The 18,436-nt window shown below is 36.2% G+C and overlaps 2 protein-coding genes across 2 annotated transcripts in view; one reads left to right on the forward strand and one right to left on the reverse strand.

Annotated features, from left to right (window-relative positions):
* Positions 1-1,014: 1,014 nt before the first annotated feature.
* Positions 1,015-5,197, reverse strand: aldoab (aldolase a, fructose-bisphosphate, b). Its single transcript, XM_053511125.1, has 7 exons — positions 5,049-5,197; positions 3,603-3,719; positions 3,143-3,409; positions 2,871-3,031; positions 2,527-2,785; positions 1,593-1,792; positions 1,015-1,450 (listed from the first exon to the last, which is right to left on the reverse strand). The coding sequence occupies exons 2-7, from the start codon at positions 3,712-3,714 to the stop codon at positions 1,355-1,357; spliced, it is 1,095 nt and encodes a 364-aa protein (XP_053367100.1). The 5' UTR covers positions 3,715-3,719; positions 5,049-5,197; the 3' UTR covers positions 1,015-1,354.
* An 8,068-nt stretch (positions 5,198-13,265) lies between these two features.
* LOC128541038 (integrin alpha-M-like) overlaps positions 13,266-18,436 on the forward strand; it is a 75,356-nt gene continuing 70,185 nt past the window's right edge. The window contains exon 1 of the mRNA XM_053511124.1: positions 13,266-13,393. Within this exon, the coding sequence (XP_053367099.1) occupies positions 13,354-13,393 (40 nt within the window). The 5' untranslated portion in view covers positions 13,266-13,353. The remainder of the gene's footprint in view (positions 13,394-18,436) is intronic.

Consider the following 18,436-nt stretch of genomic DNA (forward strand, 5'->3'; position numbering starts at 1 on the left):
ATTCTATTTTATTTACTTTTATTTAATATTGTTTTTGTGTCTCTGTGTCTTTGTGTGTTATGGCTGTCATCACATAAGCAATTTCCTGAGGGATCAATAAAGTTTTCTGATTCTGATTCTTACAGTACATCACACACAAGAGCTCTATAGAAAGAAATGACAAGATGCTGGCTCCTCTTGCAATTATAACTTCTTGCTAAAATGACATTTAGGTAAGCAAATTGGAAGACAAAATTGAAACATCTTACTGATGTTTAATTGTTGGGGCCAAACAATGTGCTCAACTACTCTAGGGCAGTGGTTCTCAAACATTTTCTGTCATTCCTCACTTAAGGGTGGGGCGAATTTTCAAGCCTCACTTGTATTAATGATCCATTTCTTTGCGCGTGATTGTTTAGTTTCGAGTATCCAATCTTTATTGTCAATAGAGAAAAGCATGAATAAGAATAGGTACTTTCCTATTATTTTCCACTAATTTCCTCCCGTTCATTGCGTCCCACCTGTCATGTCTGTATTCCCCACTAGTGGGGCGCGCCCCACACTTTGAGTACCACGGCTCTAGGGACACATAGGCCCTGTAGTAAAAGTAGTAGGTGCTCCTTAATCGTATCTTTAACAGTTTTAGTATTAGAATTAAAACTGTTCGCATGAAAACATTTAATAAGTTATATTTACTTTTAAAATATCAATACATTTACATTATGCTTAAATACATTTAAAAATAAACTTCTTACTCTAACTTTAAATTGCTGATGAAAATGTAAAAAATAAATGAAATTTTGTTTATGTTATAATTTTTTTCAGGATTTGTATTTATCAAACTTATTAAGACATTTTTTATGTAAATCAATAAAAGAGCTGAAAAACTGTAGGCCTTTTTGTAAAGGACAGATCTTTCTCAAGACTGACTTGAGAAAGATCTGTCCTCTGTGTTGTGACAAAGTGTTTTGTCACAACTCCTCCCAAAGCCATTTCACATTTTAACCAAAATTTAATGACCAACAAACCACATGCTGTTGGGCAAATTCTTTATTTGTTGGTTATTGTGAGTCAAGAACGTGTGTATACATCATATGAAAAAAAAAGATATGTCTTCTTATACCTACAAAATCGGGAATTGTTCAAGCTGATTTAAAGCTTTGAAACAGTAGATGGAGGATTTTATAGGGCTTTCATACTTAAAAAGGTTGTGAGTTTCTCTCACTCGCTTGAGACACCACTTATCCCCAATTACTGTAGTATAGAGTAATTACGGGAGAGAAATGAAAATTCTCAGTGGGAGTAGGGTGAAATGTTGGAAGTCCAGGTGTTTCAGGAGAGAGATGGTGCAGGAGTGCTGGAGTGCCGAAAGCTTTTAATAAGCATGATTTGCCACAAACAGGGACTCTCCTGCTGCTGCTCCTTTATCTCCAGTTGATTCATATTTACCAATGCATGCTGCACTGTTGGCCTGATGAAACAGAAAGTGATATTTTTAGTCTACAAGTATAAGCAACTAAAAAGGAAAAAAAGGAAATAACCTGTGGAGCTTAATATTAGATGATTAGAATGCAATGTGTTGAGATATTGTGTTAAAATATATATATATATACCAAGGCTCTCTTGATGTACTCCTCCTGGCAAGCTTTTCCATTCTCCTTCTTGCCTCCCCAGGCTTTGAGGGCTGAAGCCTGCAGGGCACGGCCATAAGAGAAGGTGAGTGCCCAAGGTTTGTGAAGAGGGCATGTATTTATGGCATTTAGGTTGACTGAGGCCTCCTCCTCACTCTGTCCTCCAGAAAGAAAAGTAATGCCTATAGGAAGATAGAAAAAAACATTTAAAAAGGAGACTGGAGTAAGCAATGAAAACAGTGTTCTATGCATCTTAATCTGAGACTATGCTTATCTGAAGGATCTTAATGAATAAAATTAAGAACCACATTAACTTAAAGTTAGCATGTGGTCTTAACAAAATATTTCCATTATGTGGTAATTTTAACAAATCTATGAATTGCATTAAAAGCTTGATAAAATAGATTACATCCTAGTACACTTTATGTGTATATGGTAAGACATAGCACATTATGGTTTTATGTTAGAATGTGGAATGTATAAACATTTATGAGTCTCTTACTCCTTATTAAATATGGGATAAAATTATATTTTTATTTTCAGTAAGAATTTCCTGATGACGTTATTTTTTTAAAGGTTAAGGGCCAATGTTTGTATTTAAATGTAGAGGTTTTGACACCACTGAGAAACTTCATTTCACACGCCTCTAAACATAGAAACGTGGCAACCATAAAAGGCTGAATTCCAAGCAATGCTTGAAGACAACAATGCATAATTAGCAAAAACAGGAAGAAAATTAATCTGTATCCACAATAATATTGATGTGAATTTTAGACTTAAGTTACAATAAGTCACCTTCTTAACACAGTGTTATTACCTGACTATTTAATAATGTCGGCAGAGAACATAGAAATATGCAGCTTTAGTTGACTTTAGGGCCTGACAACACTTTAATATGTGACTGAGTATGACTAACCAGGAACAGCTGGGGGCACGGTGCGACGCAGGGCAGTAACAGTGGCCATTGCAATTTCCTGGGGGGCGTACTTGTGAGAGCAGGAGTGGCCAGCAGTGACCATGTTAGGCTTGAGCAGAGTGCCCTCAAGGTAAACATGGTGTTCAGACAGGGCTTTGTAAACAGCTGCCAAAACCTTCTCAGTTACATACTGGCACCTCTTCAGATCATGGTCACCATCAGGTAAAATCTCAGGCTCCACAATTGGCACAATGCCATGCTGGTAAAAGAATTAACAGCATATTGCGCTTAAAGTCCTATGGAGAATTGTTATGCCATTGTGTGTGACAATGAGTGAATCTTACCATCTGGCAGATACTAGCATAACGTGCTAGGACATTAGCATTTTCTTTGATGGCCAGGCTGGAGGGGGTGGTCGGGGTAATCTTCAGCACACAACGCCATTTGGCAAAATCAGCTCCATCCTTCTTGTACTGAGCACAACGCTCATATAGGCCATCCAGACCTAAGAAAAAACAACGTGAAAGAAAATTGTTTTAGAAAGCTATAACAAACACATAAACACGAAGAGTGTGACGGCTGAGCTTAAAAAAAAAACTATGAATGGAGAACCCACCTTGGGTAGTGGTCTCTCCATTGGTTCCAGCCAGAGGGACTACACCTTTGTCAACCTTGATGCCCACTACCATGCCTCTCTCCTTGATCAGTTGAGGGAAGAGCTTGCCATCATCAGTCTTTTGGTAAAGGGTCTCATGAAAGAAGATGACTCCTCCAATGCAAGGCTTAACACGGTCATCGGCAGTAAAGAGCAGCTGACGGTAGAGCCTCCGGTTCTCCTCAGTGTTCTCAGCATTGATGCTCTGGAAGCGTTTGGCTACGCTACCTGTGGCAGTAGTGCACCATTGAGTGAGAAAATTTTAAATAAATTACAATAAAAAAAATTGCAATGTGGTTTGATTTGATCAGGTTTCTAGTGTACAGAATGCTTGTTTATTGGTGTAATGAATTGCCAAAGGCATTCCGCAGAAATGTACAGAGTTGGCATATACATGATATTTGACACTATTTGAGCGTACCTGTGGATTCATCAGCAGCGAGGATTCCCTTTCCAGGTGCGACAATTCTCAGGGCAATGTCACTGAGCTCTTTTTTCTGCTCAGGGCTGAGGAACGGGTATGCGTGAGGCATTGTGACTGCAAAAGTGGTAAAAAAAAAAGAGAGGAAGAGAGAGAGAGATAGAAAGAGAGCAAAACACATGGGAAGTGGTTAAGCCATCATGACAGATTAAACAGTTGTGCAATATTTTGTAAAATAGCATGTCATCATGTTCCTTCCTGTACCAAGGTGAGAGAGGATGAAGTGATGCTAGAGCAAACATATAAGCAGAGGTAAGTAATATGTATAAAAAACGTACATACTAGAATTTGTACCATTGTGGTTATTACCACAGTCCCCATTCTAAAAATGTAACACATTAGCACAATGTGTGAATATCTTTTTATACTACAAGCCTACACAACAGCAACATGAACTTACTGTATTTATTATTTTGCTGTTACTGTCACTAGAAAAATTTCTCTCATTGCTTAATTAAAAAATTTACTTACCTGATATAGAATAGAGACAGTGTAAAAGTGTGTTATTAGTATAAAAGTTATAACCTTTACATTTATTTTACACCAAACTCTAAAACCACAGTTCAAATTACTGATTGCAAAATATCTTCCACCCTAAAAGTCACTCTCTTCCTTATCTTTGACATTCAGAAACTCAACAGTTGACCTTTACTTTAATCATATATAGCACATCCCCCTGTCTCTGCTCTCATTTTCCTTCTATCCTTCCGCAATCCTCCTTCAATAGGTCAGGCTATAAATAAACCCTGTGGATGACAGCTGCTCTTGGAATGCCCTTGCTAGCAATGCAATGGGCCCAAGCAGGTCATTTTATTTAATCTGGCCCAAAATCTTTTAAAAAACACAGTATGCACTTGTGACTATATTGAATATAAAGTACATTATAATTTTATTTGTATTACTCATGCACTAGTTTAGACTTGACTTGCATTTACCAATCTTCTCCAAATTGGAGTGCTAACGCTAACCCAGATGATCAGTTTTCCCTTTTGAATTCTCATGAATTCCCTAGTGAATTTTACAAAAATCTTGATTCTAATCAGTAAGGTTCTGTGTTCTTTAAGCAAGAGGATAAACAGTGGTGGCTGTGTCCTCAAGAAAGATTAGCAAATTAACTAGGTTTGGCTAATGTGAGACTACGTTACCCTGTCATTTTTAAAAGGAAGGAAGTGACTGCTTGTCATGTGATATTAGGGAAGTGGTATTATTAGTCTAGGTTGCCAATGATGATTGTTGTATTTTGAGATAAACAAGCATTATGTCTTTTTACAGCAAAGAAAATCCTGTGTAAAAACAGTGTTTACATGATGTCACTTAGTAACATTGAAACATTCTTTGTTTAACATTAGGGCTATATAAAATATATGATCTCCAAAACTCTCTTACCTTTTCCGTCAAGAGAACCGCTGAGGGAATGGAGGGACTCCTGAGAGAGAGAGAGAGAAGTGGAAAAGCTCCGGCTTTAGCCTGTGGTGCCTCCTATTTAGCCTGACCACTGTATTTATCTAGCATTGTGACCCCTCACATTTGAGCTGTTTGGCTAAAATTAGCTCCAACCTGACACTGGAGAAGGGCGGCAGCATTCCTCCATCGGAAACAGACAGAGAGGAAACAGAATAAGCAGAGCATTTACCACAATACTAAGAGTGGCAGTTAATGATTATATTATAAATTACTGGGCATAAAAAGAGGCTGGCAGAACATTACAAAAATGCATATTAGACACAAATAATGAGATGTGTACAAACTAACAGGGCACGAAGGTCCTTACAGCAGTAAGCTTATATTGTAAGCTTATATATATATATATATATATATATATATTTTTTTTTTGTATGCTTAAATAGAAAATGAGAGTCTCACAATACAATAATGCTCATGCACTACACTTCATTTAATTCAGAAAATCAATACATTAAAACTTTTTTTCAGCAACTTTCATCATGCCTTTTGTGTTTGACCACATCTTTTCTTTGATGCCTACCTCTTCTGTTACATACTAAAAATGCCCATATGTGTGTAAATGTAGGTAAGGGAAAAAAGCTCAAATCATACCTTCTCCCTATATGCATGAAATTGTTGAATTATTAATGTTTATTCAGTTTAAACACTTTCCTGTTGCTCCATTTGGCAGCATTGCAAAGCGGCTATTAGAAGCGCAATGCCACCACGGCAAAGATGATCCATGACCTTTTCTTGACCTTTCTATGACTTTTGGGAGTAGTAATGCAGCAAAGGTCACACATGATCAGTCATATGTCACATCTGAACATGTGAGGACTAAAATGAGAGTGTGAGTTGTAACCTTTTGTGTCTAAATAATAACAATATTTATAAACCTTTAATGAGTGAATGTAGCTGACCAGTAATATATATATATATATATATATATATATATATATATATATATATATATAATTTTAAATAAATACTCCATGTGATGATTTTTCAAGCTAAATATCCCCACCCAGAAAAGAAGAAAAAGACTTACTCTTCAAAATTTGACACTTTATATTATTTTAGTTGTCAGAGTTCATTCTTATGTGATAAACATCATGTTTACTTCTATGGATGCATGTATGTATATAAAACTGGAGGTGATTTAATACCCAAATTCACCAAATTACCTTGGGAACAGCTTGTTAAAAGCATGTGCAAAATGGCTAAAAGGCAACATAAGTTTTAAGAAAAGTTCCGATATCATCTGTTGCCAAAAAGAAGGCAGGCTATTTGCATCATAATCTCCGTACAGATAAAATTTGGATGCCCAAGCCCTGACACGAATCTCCAGTGTCTGTGGAATGCAGTTTTCAAAGAAGAAGTTTTTAAAGAAGAAGTTTTTAAAGAAGAAGTTTGCAAATAGTGTGGATGAACTGAAAGTTTTGTTGGTTGAAACTTTGTTGGAGGAAACGTGTACCACATTGGTTACAGAAACTATAGATCATTTTATGCCCAGACATCAGTATGTTCTGTAAAAAAAAAAGTACAACCAAAAAAAAAAAGTGACAAGTATGTGTATGCTCAGTACACATTACAATTGCACTAAAGGGACATATGAGGGGGAAAATATACGTTTTACATATATACAACAAAAAATTAATAATTTAAGTGGAAGAATATCAGTAAAAATATTTTTTGTTTTTGTACTCACTCACTTATCTTCTATACCGCTTTATCCTGTATTCAGGGTCGCGGGGACCTGGAGCCAATACCAGGAGGCTTAAGGCACAAGGCATGGTATCCCCTGGACAGGGTGCCAATCCATTGCAGGGCACACACACACTCACACACCCATTCACACACTATAGGCAATTTGGGAACGTCAATTAACCTAACCTACATGTCTCCAAGTACCCGGAGGAAACCCACCAAGCAAGGGAGAACATGCAAACTTCATGCATACAGAGACGGTAATCGAGCCTGGCCAGGAATCGAACCCGGACACTGGAGGTGCAAGGCAACATAGCTAACCACTACACCACCATGACGTCCCGTTTTTATACTCTATTTATTTATTTTTTTGTAAAGTCGGTTATTTAAAACAAAAAATTAACCAGCCTCTGTTAGAGATTAACAAATGATTATTGAAATAATTACAGCCAATGAAACTATAAGCCAGATTTTGTTAGCAAGAAGGCAGGTTGTTATGAGGTTATAAATCTCCCCTTGTGCTTTACGATTGGTTACAAAAATTAATTTTTTTAAAAAATAAAAAAATGGGCTCTTTTTAGCACAGAGCTTCTTAACTCTGGTCTTGGCGGACCACTGCCCTGCACATTTTATTTTTCTCGGCTCCCAGCACGCCTAATTTAACTAATCAACTAATTACCAGACATTTCTTAATTTAATTAGATGTGGAAGCGCATAGCAGTGGTCCTTCAGGTATAAGCTGAGAACGACTGGTTTAGCGTCCAATCAGGTTAATCCATCACAAAAATTGTACCAATTAATTATCTCTGGTGACCTTTCCATGCTACATAAAACAACATAGCTAGCAGTATCGCTATTCATGTGCATCTGATTATGGATAACCACTGGACTGTCAGTTTCTATTCATTGTCCTTTTTATGTCATTTTTTCCATATATGACAATTGTTGGTACTTTCTGTATTGTTTTTTCTAACATATTTTATTAACTGCTACTTTATAATTGTATATAATTGTTAAATATGCTTAACAAATATGAGGGGAGAAAAATAATCTCCTAGAAGAATTTAAATGGTTTTAAATTATCATACTTGGACATTTTGTCTCAGTGTTTTACAAGTGCGACATCGCTGTTGTGCCTTACATGAATCACTATCCAAAAGTCAGTTTCTATTCCCCTGTGGCCTAACGCTTCCTCTGTTTCAATCTATATAAAGAAAAGTTTAATCTGCAAAAAATTAACAAGCCTCTATCTGAAATAAAGAAATGATTATTGAGACGATTAAAAAACTGTTAGCCAGATTCTGTTAGCATGCTTGTATGACATTAGAAAATCTCCTCTTGTGCTTTACGATTAGTTACAAGAATACTTAACAAGTCTTAACCAAGGAGAAAATTAAATAGTGTTTATAAGGGAAATAAAAAAAAAAACTGGAAGTATAGAAGTCACTCATGTTCGGAATAAAAGCTTTATTTATAGACTGGTAAAAAATACAAATAAAAACTTTTGGACAATCATACAGAGACGGAGAGAAGTTTTTATAGAGCAAACATATCTGCAGAAGTCCGAGGTGAGAGCATGTAAAATTCCCAAAGAACCCATTGTTATGCGCTCAAATCAAAATGTTGGTGCATAAAGGCATGGCAGTGTTGCATCACCACCCTGCTTGGGGTTCTTTCTTTACCCACAATATTGGCAAAAAGTGATGGCACAACCACAATAGCTTTTTGGTGCTGAAAGGTGTTTACTGTGCAAAAAGGTGCTCAAGTGATCCAAACAGTGTACAAAAAGTGAGGAAAAAGAAAGAAAAGAAATAAACAAAACAATTATGTACAAAATATATACAAAATAGTACACTCTGTCCCACTCAACTCTCTCACTTCCACACAAACTAACTCCACTCCCATCTACTCCAACCAACAACCCCTTTCTTGGCATCAACCGATGATGGCCTTATATGTAAGAGGCTCCACCTCCTGGAATATACCATGCCCAAATTTTCACATTGTCCCCTTTTTACCCACACATATTTCAGAGATATTTAAACAATTAAACAGCATTTCTGCCAAAACATACTTATCCTTAATATTCACAATATATTAATATGCAGACAATGCCTAAAAATATAAACGTAAAAGTGATTTTATGAACCGGTGTGTGCCAGATTTAATAATCTACTTTAAAATAAACTACTAATAAACGTCTTGCTCTATGTAAACAATCATCCGCACTAATAGATATTACAAAAAATATATTAGAAAAGCTAAACTGAAAACTTTTACAGCTGAAATAACAATGTTGAAGTGGAATAAGTATATTTTAGCATGCTGGAGTTGTTTGAAGACAAAATTTAATCTTTATCTGCTCTACGTTTTTAATCATTTGAAATTCAATCTCTGTTTACCGAACAGGTAATGTATTTGGCTGACGACAAAAGTAAGCACCACTTGGAAAAACAAGGCTTAATATCTCAACCTTACAAAAAAATTATCTCTATTAATAAATTAGGCAAGGAGAGACATGTATGTGGGCTTCAACCTGAAATAATAATATCATTAATTAATCATTGATTATCCTTTTAACTATTTCTACAAACTCTTTTCATGTCAAGGACTTAATAAAATAGTTTACTTTGAGCTGGCCTTAAAATAAAAGAAAGTCTAATGTGTGCTCATCCCAGAAATCAGCCACTTCAACATACGAAATACAGTTTGTTCTGCAACTGTATATTATACAATTAGTTCTGACCAAGCAATCTGTACGGATAACAGGCATTCATGAGTGGTGACAATGCACTGGTACATTTACCTATATTTATCACTCTGCATCACTGTGTTCTAATAATCGTTAAATAAAATGTCGGTCACCACTCTGGGTGAACGCAGGTCGGTACAATCTGCATTAATGAGAATCAAGTTGTCTCACACAAACACACCATAGAACTTTATGTTATCTTAAACAACACTTTCTCTTCTAAATAATTGTCTCTTGCCCAAACCTGAACTCCAAATTGCTCTCCAACACCTAAACAAAGGCACTACTTGGTGTGTGGAAAGTGAATGTGCACCCTAGCACACTAACTTTTCATTTAATGCTTTATGGGCAGAATAATGCCCCAGAACCTAGAAGTTACGTAAGTTATGCAAGTTAATGTAACTGATACTTTTAAGTGGAAGAAATGAAAACATAAAGAGATTTTAGTTACGAGACTTATTCTCCTCACCCTTTTGGCTACCAGAGCCGGACAGATTACACAGGGTCATTACTTAAGTAAAGAACAGATACCCCTTTCTAAATTTTACTCAAGTACAAGTAAAAGTACCACAATCAGATGTCTACTTAAGTAAAAGTACTGAAGTACTTTTTTTTAAGTACTTGAGTACAAGAGTACATTTTCTAAATATTACATTGCTACTGCCATCGTGCTTACATTTATGTACAGAAACATTTTACATGGAGTACATCAAAGTGGCTAGCTACAGCTGGCAAATTGGCGGGTGTATGTGGATTCGACTAACCAAATGTAAACGAGAATGTAAAAAGCTGCATTATCGCTGCTAGCCAATCATTTAGTGCACTTTTCTGTAGCTAGAATCTAGCTTAGAAATGTAAGAAAGTTTATTTCAATGTACGTACCTTGACATGCTTCCGCAAGTTGGAGGATGAATTTTTGTAGGCAGTGATGAAGTTCTGTTTTGGTAAACACAGCAAACACTTGAAGCGAAAACTATCATTAACTTGTTCAGAAAATTTAAATAGTTTGGCGAGGTGGGGGCCATGGGTTGGCACATTCCCGCGATGGACCTGCTGCGTCTTCATCCATTGTTTTATCCATGGTTTCGTCTCTTATCTAAATCATTATCTGACCATGGAGTTGACTTTTTCCTTTTTTTTTTTGAAGAAGTAACCTGAGTAAAGTCATGAGTACTCCCCAAAAATGATACTCGAGTAAAGTACAGATCCCTCAAAATTGTACTTAAGCACTGTACTCAAGTAAATGTCCTCTGTTACTGTCGGCTCTGTTGGTTACATGATATTGGTGAGGGGTATGTATTTGTGGAGCAAAATAACTGAGCAAATAAACAACAAATCATAATCTGCTGATTATAAATTATGTTGCTTGAGCTGTTGTATGAAAGCAATATCACACTCTAAGTAATGTGCCATCGAGCCCATAACTGCATCAGAAGCATGCTTATATCTAGCAGGGGCCTATCCCAGGAGACTTAGGGCATGAGGCAGGGTACACCCTGGACAGGGTGCCAATCCATTGCAGGTCATTTAAGAACACCAATTAGCCTAACCTGCATATCTTTGGACTGTGGAAGAAAACCCACCAAGCACAGGGAGAACATGCAAACTCTATGCAAATAGAAACTGGAATCAAGCCTGGCTGGGAATCGAACCTAGACCGTGGAGGTGCAAGGCAACAGTGCTAACCACTACACCACCGTGCCTATATGAGACAACAATAAATGTACATTTATTTTATTGGGATTTTACATAATAGACTAACACAAAGTGGCACATAATTCTAAAGTGGAAGGACAATGATAAAATACATTCACATTTGTGGTTGTATTGTGAAAAACATGGAAACTGTCTATAAATGGGTATAAATGTATGTATCAATCTACAATTTACTAACTTTTAAGGTTGCCTTAGTCCTATTTTACCCTAACAGGTGTAGAAAGGCAGATTTTTCAGCATATTTCATAATATAAATAAAATAAATAAATATATTCTGAAGCAAAGTAAAAAAACTTAAATAAGACATCTGTAAAATAACTTTCAGAAATTTAGTTATCTGACAAAACCTATTTAACTGGCAGCACCCCTGTTAGGATAACAATTTATCCTGGACGAAACCCTGGGACAGCAGGTTGTTCAGATGAAGGTCCTAAGGATGACTCTTTCAGCTGCTGCTGCTGCTGCTGCTGAAAAAAAAAAAAAAAACAGGGAAAAACTGGTCTAAAGTTCTAATCTAAAAATCTATTTAATTTATTTGGGTGAAAAATTTATCTGAGAACCATTATGTTTGGCATTAAACTGAGGAAAAGTCAGTGAAAGGTGGCAGTGGTTTGGGGGATGTTCTCTCTTAATGTTTGTTAGTCCTTAACAGTTCTTATAAATATAAACATGCTACATGAGTAAATGCAAATATTTTACTCGATGTATATATTTGCCTGCATTTGCTTAATACTGTCACTACCCTCAATCAGTCTTTAATGCTCCAACTTCTGTGAAACTTTGCTGCAGTCTGTGAATGCATTTTTAAATGTCAATTTATTTTATTATTGATCTGCTCAGCGCTATTGTGACTTTGTCACTTCGTCTGTGTTAAATTGATGCCTTCAGACAACTGTAATTGTATGTTAATTTTAACCAAATTACATGAATGTTATTTCTCTTCACTTGAAAAGAAAACAGTGGCGGAGCATCATTCCGGCATGCTCCGACCGCAATACACCTGTGTATGTGAGGGACCAATGTTGCGATTTGACTAAAAAGAAAAAAAATTAAATAAAAAAAGCTTTATAGCTGACTCATAAGAAAGCGCCTGAAGTCAGTGATGTTGCTTGCGTCCACCACAGACAATTGTTTTGAACAGGAAAGCATAAGAAATTGGATTGTTTCTAATTTCAAAATTTCAGTGCTGAAGATTAATAAAAAATTCAGGAAAAAAGCAAGTGTCTATATAAATTGTTCTCTAATTTTGGTCTCCTCTTTTAAATGCAGAAATTTTAATGTTGTACAGTTTAAACATCAGCAAGAGCAAACTCCTCACACCCATCTATGAACCAAGCAACAAGTTTACTGCTGACACTAATGCACAAAAACTCAGCACTAGCATTAACAGAGATATTAATATGACCTGTAACTGATGCAAGAGAAACTGTACCCACATGGGTTAAATAGGACATCCAATCAAAAACGCACAAGGCTCATCTGAGGAACGTCAAAGGAATACAAAACAGGAAGTAATAAAAAAAATGAAGCCAGATGCTTAGCAAGTTAGGCACAGTAAATTTTTTTTTCAACTCACACACACTCACAAATGCACATTTGCAAGCACAAACGCGTGCACACACACAGCTTCACACTAGATTACAAAGGCTGGCTGCACACCAGACTGCATATGAAATCATGTTTTTCTTCCTGCCTTTCTTTCCTTTCCTTTTACTTCCTTTCTTTTCGTTAATTCCATAGAGCTGATTGTGGTTTATAGGTGGAGTGTAAGGTATAAACATATACTGAATGATCTATACACTGAATAATGAAATAAGCTCTGTGTATTTATGCCATGGCCACAAGAATTGTACATTTTGTGTTGATTTTGTACACTTCATTTGTTCAGTGCTGGTGACATTTTATTTACATGACGTGACTTTTTCCACTGTGTTTTGCTGCTCTCCATTTGGTCAGTTTATGCCCCTCCCACAGTTGTAGATGTGGTTACATCTCTTGTATATCCACTTCCTTAGCAGTCACTTTTCTGCATCCACCAGCCCAGTCATTCTGAACCCAGTGACAATTCTTAACATGAACTGGGATTTTGCATTGCATATTTTCCTGATCTATGGTAAGACCAAACTAAGCATCTTTACATCTAAAATATTTCTATATTTATTTAATATATACATTTAGATCCATTTTGATCCCTGATATTATAGCAGGGAGACAGGTCTCCTACACAGCCACATTTAGAATATTGACTTAAATAACTTACTTATTCTGGGTTTGGATTGTATTTGCATTTATTGTGGATTAAGACATTGTTACTACATCTTGTCACATTCTGTTTTGAAATGCATGTACTGTATATGCTGTGCATGTACATGCATATGTGTGTGTGTGTGTGTGTGTGTGTGTGTGTGTGTGTGTGTGTGTGACTTGGTTATTAGTGTATAACTGACATGGCAGATAGGGTGGAAATAGATTTTACCCAGGAAATCTAGCAAAGCATTTTTACATTCAATATGCCCATTTATGGCAGGGGATAGAATGAACACAATTTAACCACTTCCTTATTTTTCTTTCTTTCCCATTTCCAAATGTATTTTATTTTTTTTTATTCTTGCAGGATTGTTTTTGGTTGGATGTGTAGCAATGTTAGAAGCCGGTAAACTTTTACATTTTTATATATGACAGTACTTTCAATTTCTTGATTTTGTTGATTTTGGTTTGATACTTTTTAAAATGAAAGCAGATTAGACAATAGTTTTAGTAGTAGTTATAAGATGTTATAATTTCTACAGCTCATTCAGAGAGACTTGTTTTGCAAACATTTCACAAACATGGATTTAAAAAGCCATGTGTCAGCAAGAGCAAAAATATTCTGAGAGTTGTTTGAAAGATCTTTTACAGAGCAAGCAATAAACCCCTCAAGGTTGTGGGTTACAATGATTTGTATCCTAAAATACATTTGTTGTCAAAAACATTTATTAAACAAACAAAAAAACACCTGTAAGAAATTATTTGGCATGTCATACTAGAATTGAGGTGTACCCGTAAATTCAGAACACAACGCAATTCCCAGCAGAGTACAGATATGGAATGTGTAAGAATTTCTTAAATTTTGGTATACCCTTTGGTCCACTCAGTGCTCAACCTGTATTCTGCTTGTCCTGCCTGGAGTTCAGGGAACCCCTCAATGAAACACAGAAGTCAGTGTTCAGTGAGATGTTCAAAGTTTATTGTGAAAGACAAGAGTATATACACTTACCTAAAGGATTATTAGGAACACCTGTTCAATTTCTCATTAATGCAATTATCTAATCAAACAATCACATGGCAGTTGCTTCAATGCATTTAGGGCTGTGGTCCTGATCAAGACAATCTCCTGTACTCCAAACTAAATGTCAGAATGGGAAAGAAAGGTGATTTAAGCAATTTTGAGTGTGGCATGGTTGTTGGTGCCAGACGGGCCGGTCTGAGTATTTCACAATCTGCTCAGGTTCTGGGATTTTCATGCACAATCATTTCTAGGGTTTACAAAGAATGGTGTGAAAAGGGAAAAACATCCAGGATGCGGCAGTCCTGTGGGCGAAAATGCCTTGTTGATGCTAGAGGTCAGAGGAGAATGGGCCGACTGATTCAAGCTGATAGAAAAGCAACTTTGACTGAAATAACCACTCGTTACAACCGAGGTATGCAGCAAAGCATTTGTGAAGCCACAACACGCACAACCTTAAGGCGGATGGGCTACAACAGCAGAAGACCCCACCGGGTACCAGTAATCTCCACTACAAATAGGAAAAAGAGGCTACAATTTGCTACTAAAATTGGACAGACTGAAAAATGTTGCCTTGTCTGATTTGTCTCGATTTCTGTTGAGACATTCAAATAGTAGAGTCAGAATTTGGCGTAAAGAGAATGAGAACATGGATCCATCATGCCTTGTTACCACTGTGCAGGCTGCTGGTGGTGTAATGGTGTGAGGGATGTTTTCTTGGCACACTTTAGGCCCCTTAGTGGCAATTGGGCATCGTTTAAATGCCACGGCCTACCTATTAGGAACTGACCATGTCAAAACTATTAGGTTTCTGACCATGTCCATCCCTTTATGACCACCATGTATCCATCCTCTAAAGGCTACTTCCAGCAGGATAATGCACCATGTCACAAGGCTCGAATTATTTCAAATTGGTTTCTTGAACATGACAATGAGTTTATTGTACTAAAATGGCCCTCACAGTCACCAGATCTCAACCCAATAGAGCATCTTTGGGATGTGGTGGAACGAGAGCTTCGTGCCCTGAATGTGCATCCCAGAAATCTCCATTAACTGCAAGATTCTATTCTATCAATATGGGCCAACATTTTTAAAGAATGCTTTCAGCACCTTGTTAAATTAATGCCACGTAGAATTAAGGCAGTTTTGAAGGCGAAAGGGGGCCAAACACCGTATTAGTATGGTGTTCCTAATAATCCTTTAGGTGAGTGTATATGCATACACACAAAAAGCATCAAAAAGAAGGTTGCAGGAGCAGTTACATCTGGTCTGGAAAGTTTATAAAAGATAACATGAAGAAGAACAGAAGCTTGGGAATTATTCTTCATTATGTGCCTTTAGAGGTTTTACATTCTTGAACAAAGATTATACTAAGGGAATGTGTTTGTTGATAGCGTAGCTTGTCAAGGTCAAAGAAAGAAAACACTGTTCTCATGCACACATAATATCAAGAAACACACTAAAAGTTAAATATTCCCTATGGAATGTAAAAAAAAAACGTTTCCTCCCCTCAGATAAACATGATATAAAGCTTGTTTGTTTATTTTAATTATACAAATATGCACATGGCATAGAATCATGTGCTTTTAGAATTTAATATGAAATTTTGCAATTAACTAACCCTTCTTCCAATGTTTGGTGGGTTTCCTCCAGATACTCTGGCTTCCTCCCACAGTCCAAAGACGTGCAGATTTAGCTAACTGCTATTTACAATTTGCCCATAGTGTGTGAGTGAGTGTGTACGGGTGTGTTCTTGTGCCCTGTGATTGGACTGTCAAGGGTGTACTCCACCTACTGCCCTAGTCCTCTAGACTCCAGGCTTCCTGGAACCTTGTACAGGACAAGTGGAATAGAACATTAAGGAGTAGGAGGAGTACAAAAGAAACTAGTGTACCATACATATGCATAGATAGACATATCTATGAAAAAAACATTATATTTAGCTCTTCTCTCATGTTCCCTTTTTTTAACCACTTGAGCTAAAATGTAGCCCTTGAGCACAGCAATGTTGTAGCAGGGTTATTTTTAAAGGCGTCATTGTCAGCGCTAAGTTGAGAATAGCTTTGGCTAAGAAATAGACTCTCGTTAGTTTGTTACTGATGAGCAAACCGCCTCTCTACATCTACAAAATAAATTAACATGAAACAAACACAAGTTCTCAAACAATTCCTTAAGCATATTGGTTCACAGTAACCACTTTAACTATAAAATAAATTCAGTTGACCATCATACAGATATAGTTCTTGACCGTCAAAAAAATGTGCACAATATATTTTTATTTTTAATACACCCATAGTGCTTTTTTATTTCTGACCTAAGAAACCGATGATATTTAGTACTCGTACCTGTATATCAATTAATTCTTTATCAAGTCAAAATTTATTTAAAAATATGGTCATTTTGCAGGAATGTTTACAATTTTGAGGTTTTACTGTATTATCAAAATAGTTTTTTGATACACACCAACCAAAAGTTGGTTCTTTGAAAAGTATTATTTTGTTCTTTCACTTTGTTCTTGTCTCAAATTTAAATAACCATGGACAAAAGCTCTAGTTGATTAAACCTGGTGCAATTAAATCAGTAATATTTTCTTTTCTACATTGTTAAAGGATGACAACACGTCTGTTGCCAACTGTTAGAACTGTCGTGATCCACAATGGTCTGGGATGCCATCTTGTGGAAATCATTTAGAGCAATTACTTTCTTGTCAGTGTTTTAGAGTTAAACTATTCTTTTTTAGGTTTTCTTTCATGATGAGTTTTCATCACAGAATACTTGACACTCAGGCGTTTCATTGCAACAATAAAAGCTCAAATGTTGGTCCTTCTACAGTAGCTTTAAGAAAGAAAGATAGAAAAGAGAAGCTTGTCAGGGGAACAACAATTTATAGCTGCTGGTGATAATGGGAACTAACTTGTTTCACAAAAAATCCATGTCATTTAATGGAACATGTAAACATGCATAAAAAGCATGATGGGTTGCTTTTAATAAATATAAAATTTTAATAATTGGAGCAATGTTGTGGTTAAAAGAGGAATATAACTTTGAAGGACTCAAGCAATAATTGTGGTTTATTTAAATATAGTTTGTGGAAAGTGTTTTATGAACAGAAGGCAAAAAATATCCATACCTACAAGATTATTTGCCTTTCTTTTAAGCAATAGAAAGTATATCTGGTATGTACACACTGCTGTGTGCTGTGTACTTTCACACACAGGCTCACACACCAATTTACAGATAGACTCTCACTCAACCAAATGCGTGCACATAACCACACACATACACACATACACACAATAGCTTGCAGATAAGAGAAGATAGTAACTAGTGTGTAGGATGACTTTCACATACACACACGCAGTTTACCGAAAAGAGACTCATTCGGTACCCAAGACCTCACGAGCATGCGGGTAAGTTTCTATTCGGTAAACTGGTGTGTGTGAAAGTCGCTTCTCACACACTCAAGCATAAAATAAATACTGCTTTATGCGCACACGTGTGGTGACAATGTCATAGTAAACATGACACTAAAAATCCTAAGCATTAGTAAGTACAGGTAATTAGTAATTAAATCCTTAGAAATTAAAGCAGTGAAAAAAGTGTAACAAGACAGAATGTGAACTTAGCGGTGACAGTTGTTGGGAAATGAGGGAAATGTTGATGTCTCTGAAGTCTCATTTTTACATTAATTTAGACCTTTTGCCATGTGGATAGGGTTGGAGTCATCCTGAAAAAGGACACTACCATCTACCATAAATCCATCTGTTCCCTTATTAGGACATATAAATAAAAGTTCTTCTGATCTTTACATTATTATAAAGCATTTCTACATAGATGGTAAAAATGCTTTATAATAATATAAAGATCAGAAGAACTTTTATTTATATGTAA

The sequence above is a fragment of the Clarias gariepinus genome, chromosome 14 (genome assembly GCF_024256425.1).
Source record: "Clarias gariepinus isolate MV-2021 ecotype Netherlands chromosome 14, CGAR_prim_01v2, whole genome shotgun sequence".
NCBI classification, from domain to species: Eukaryota; Metazoa; Chordata; class Actinopteri; order Siluriformes; family Clariidae; genus Clarias; species Clarias gariepinus.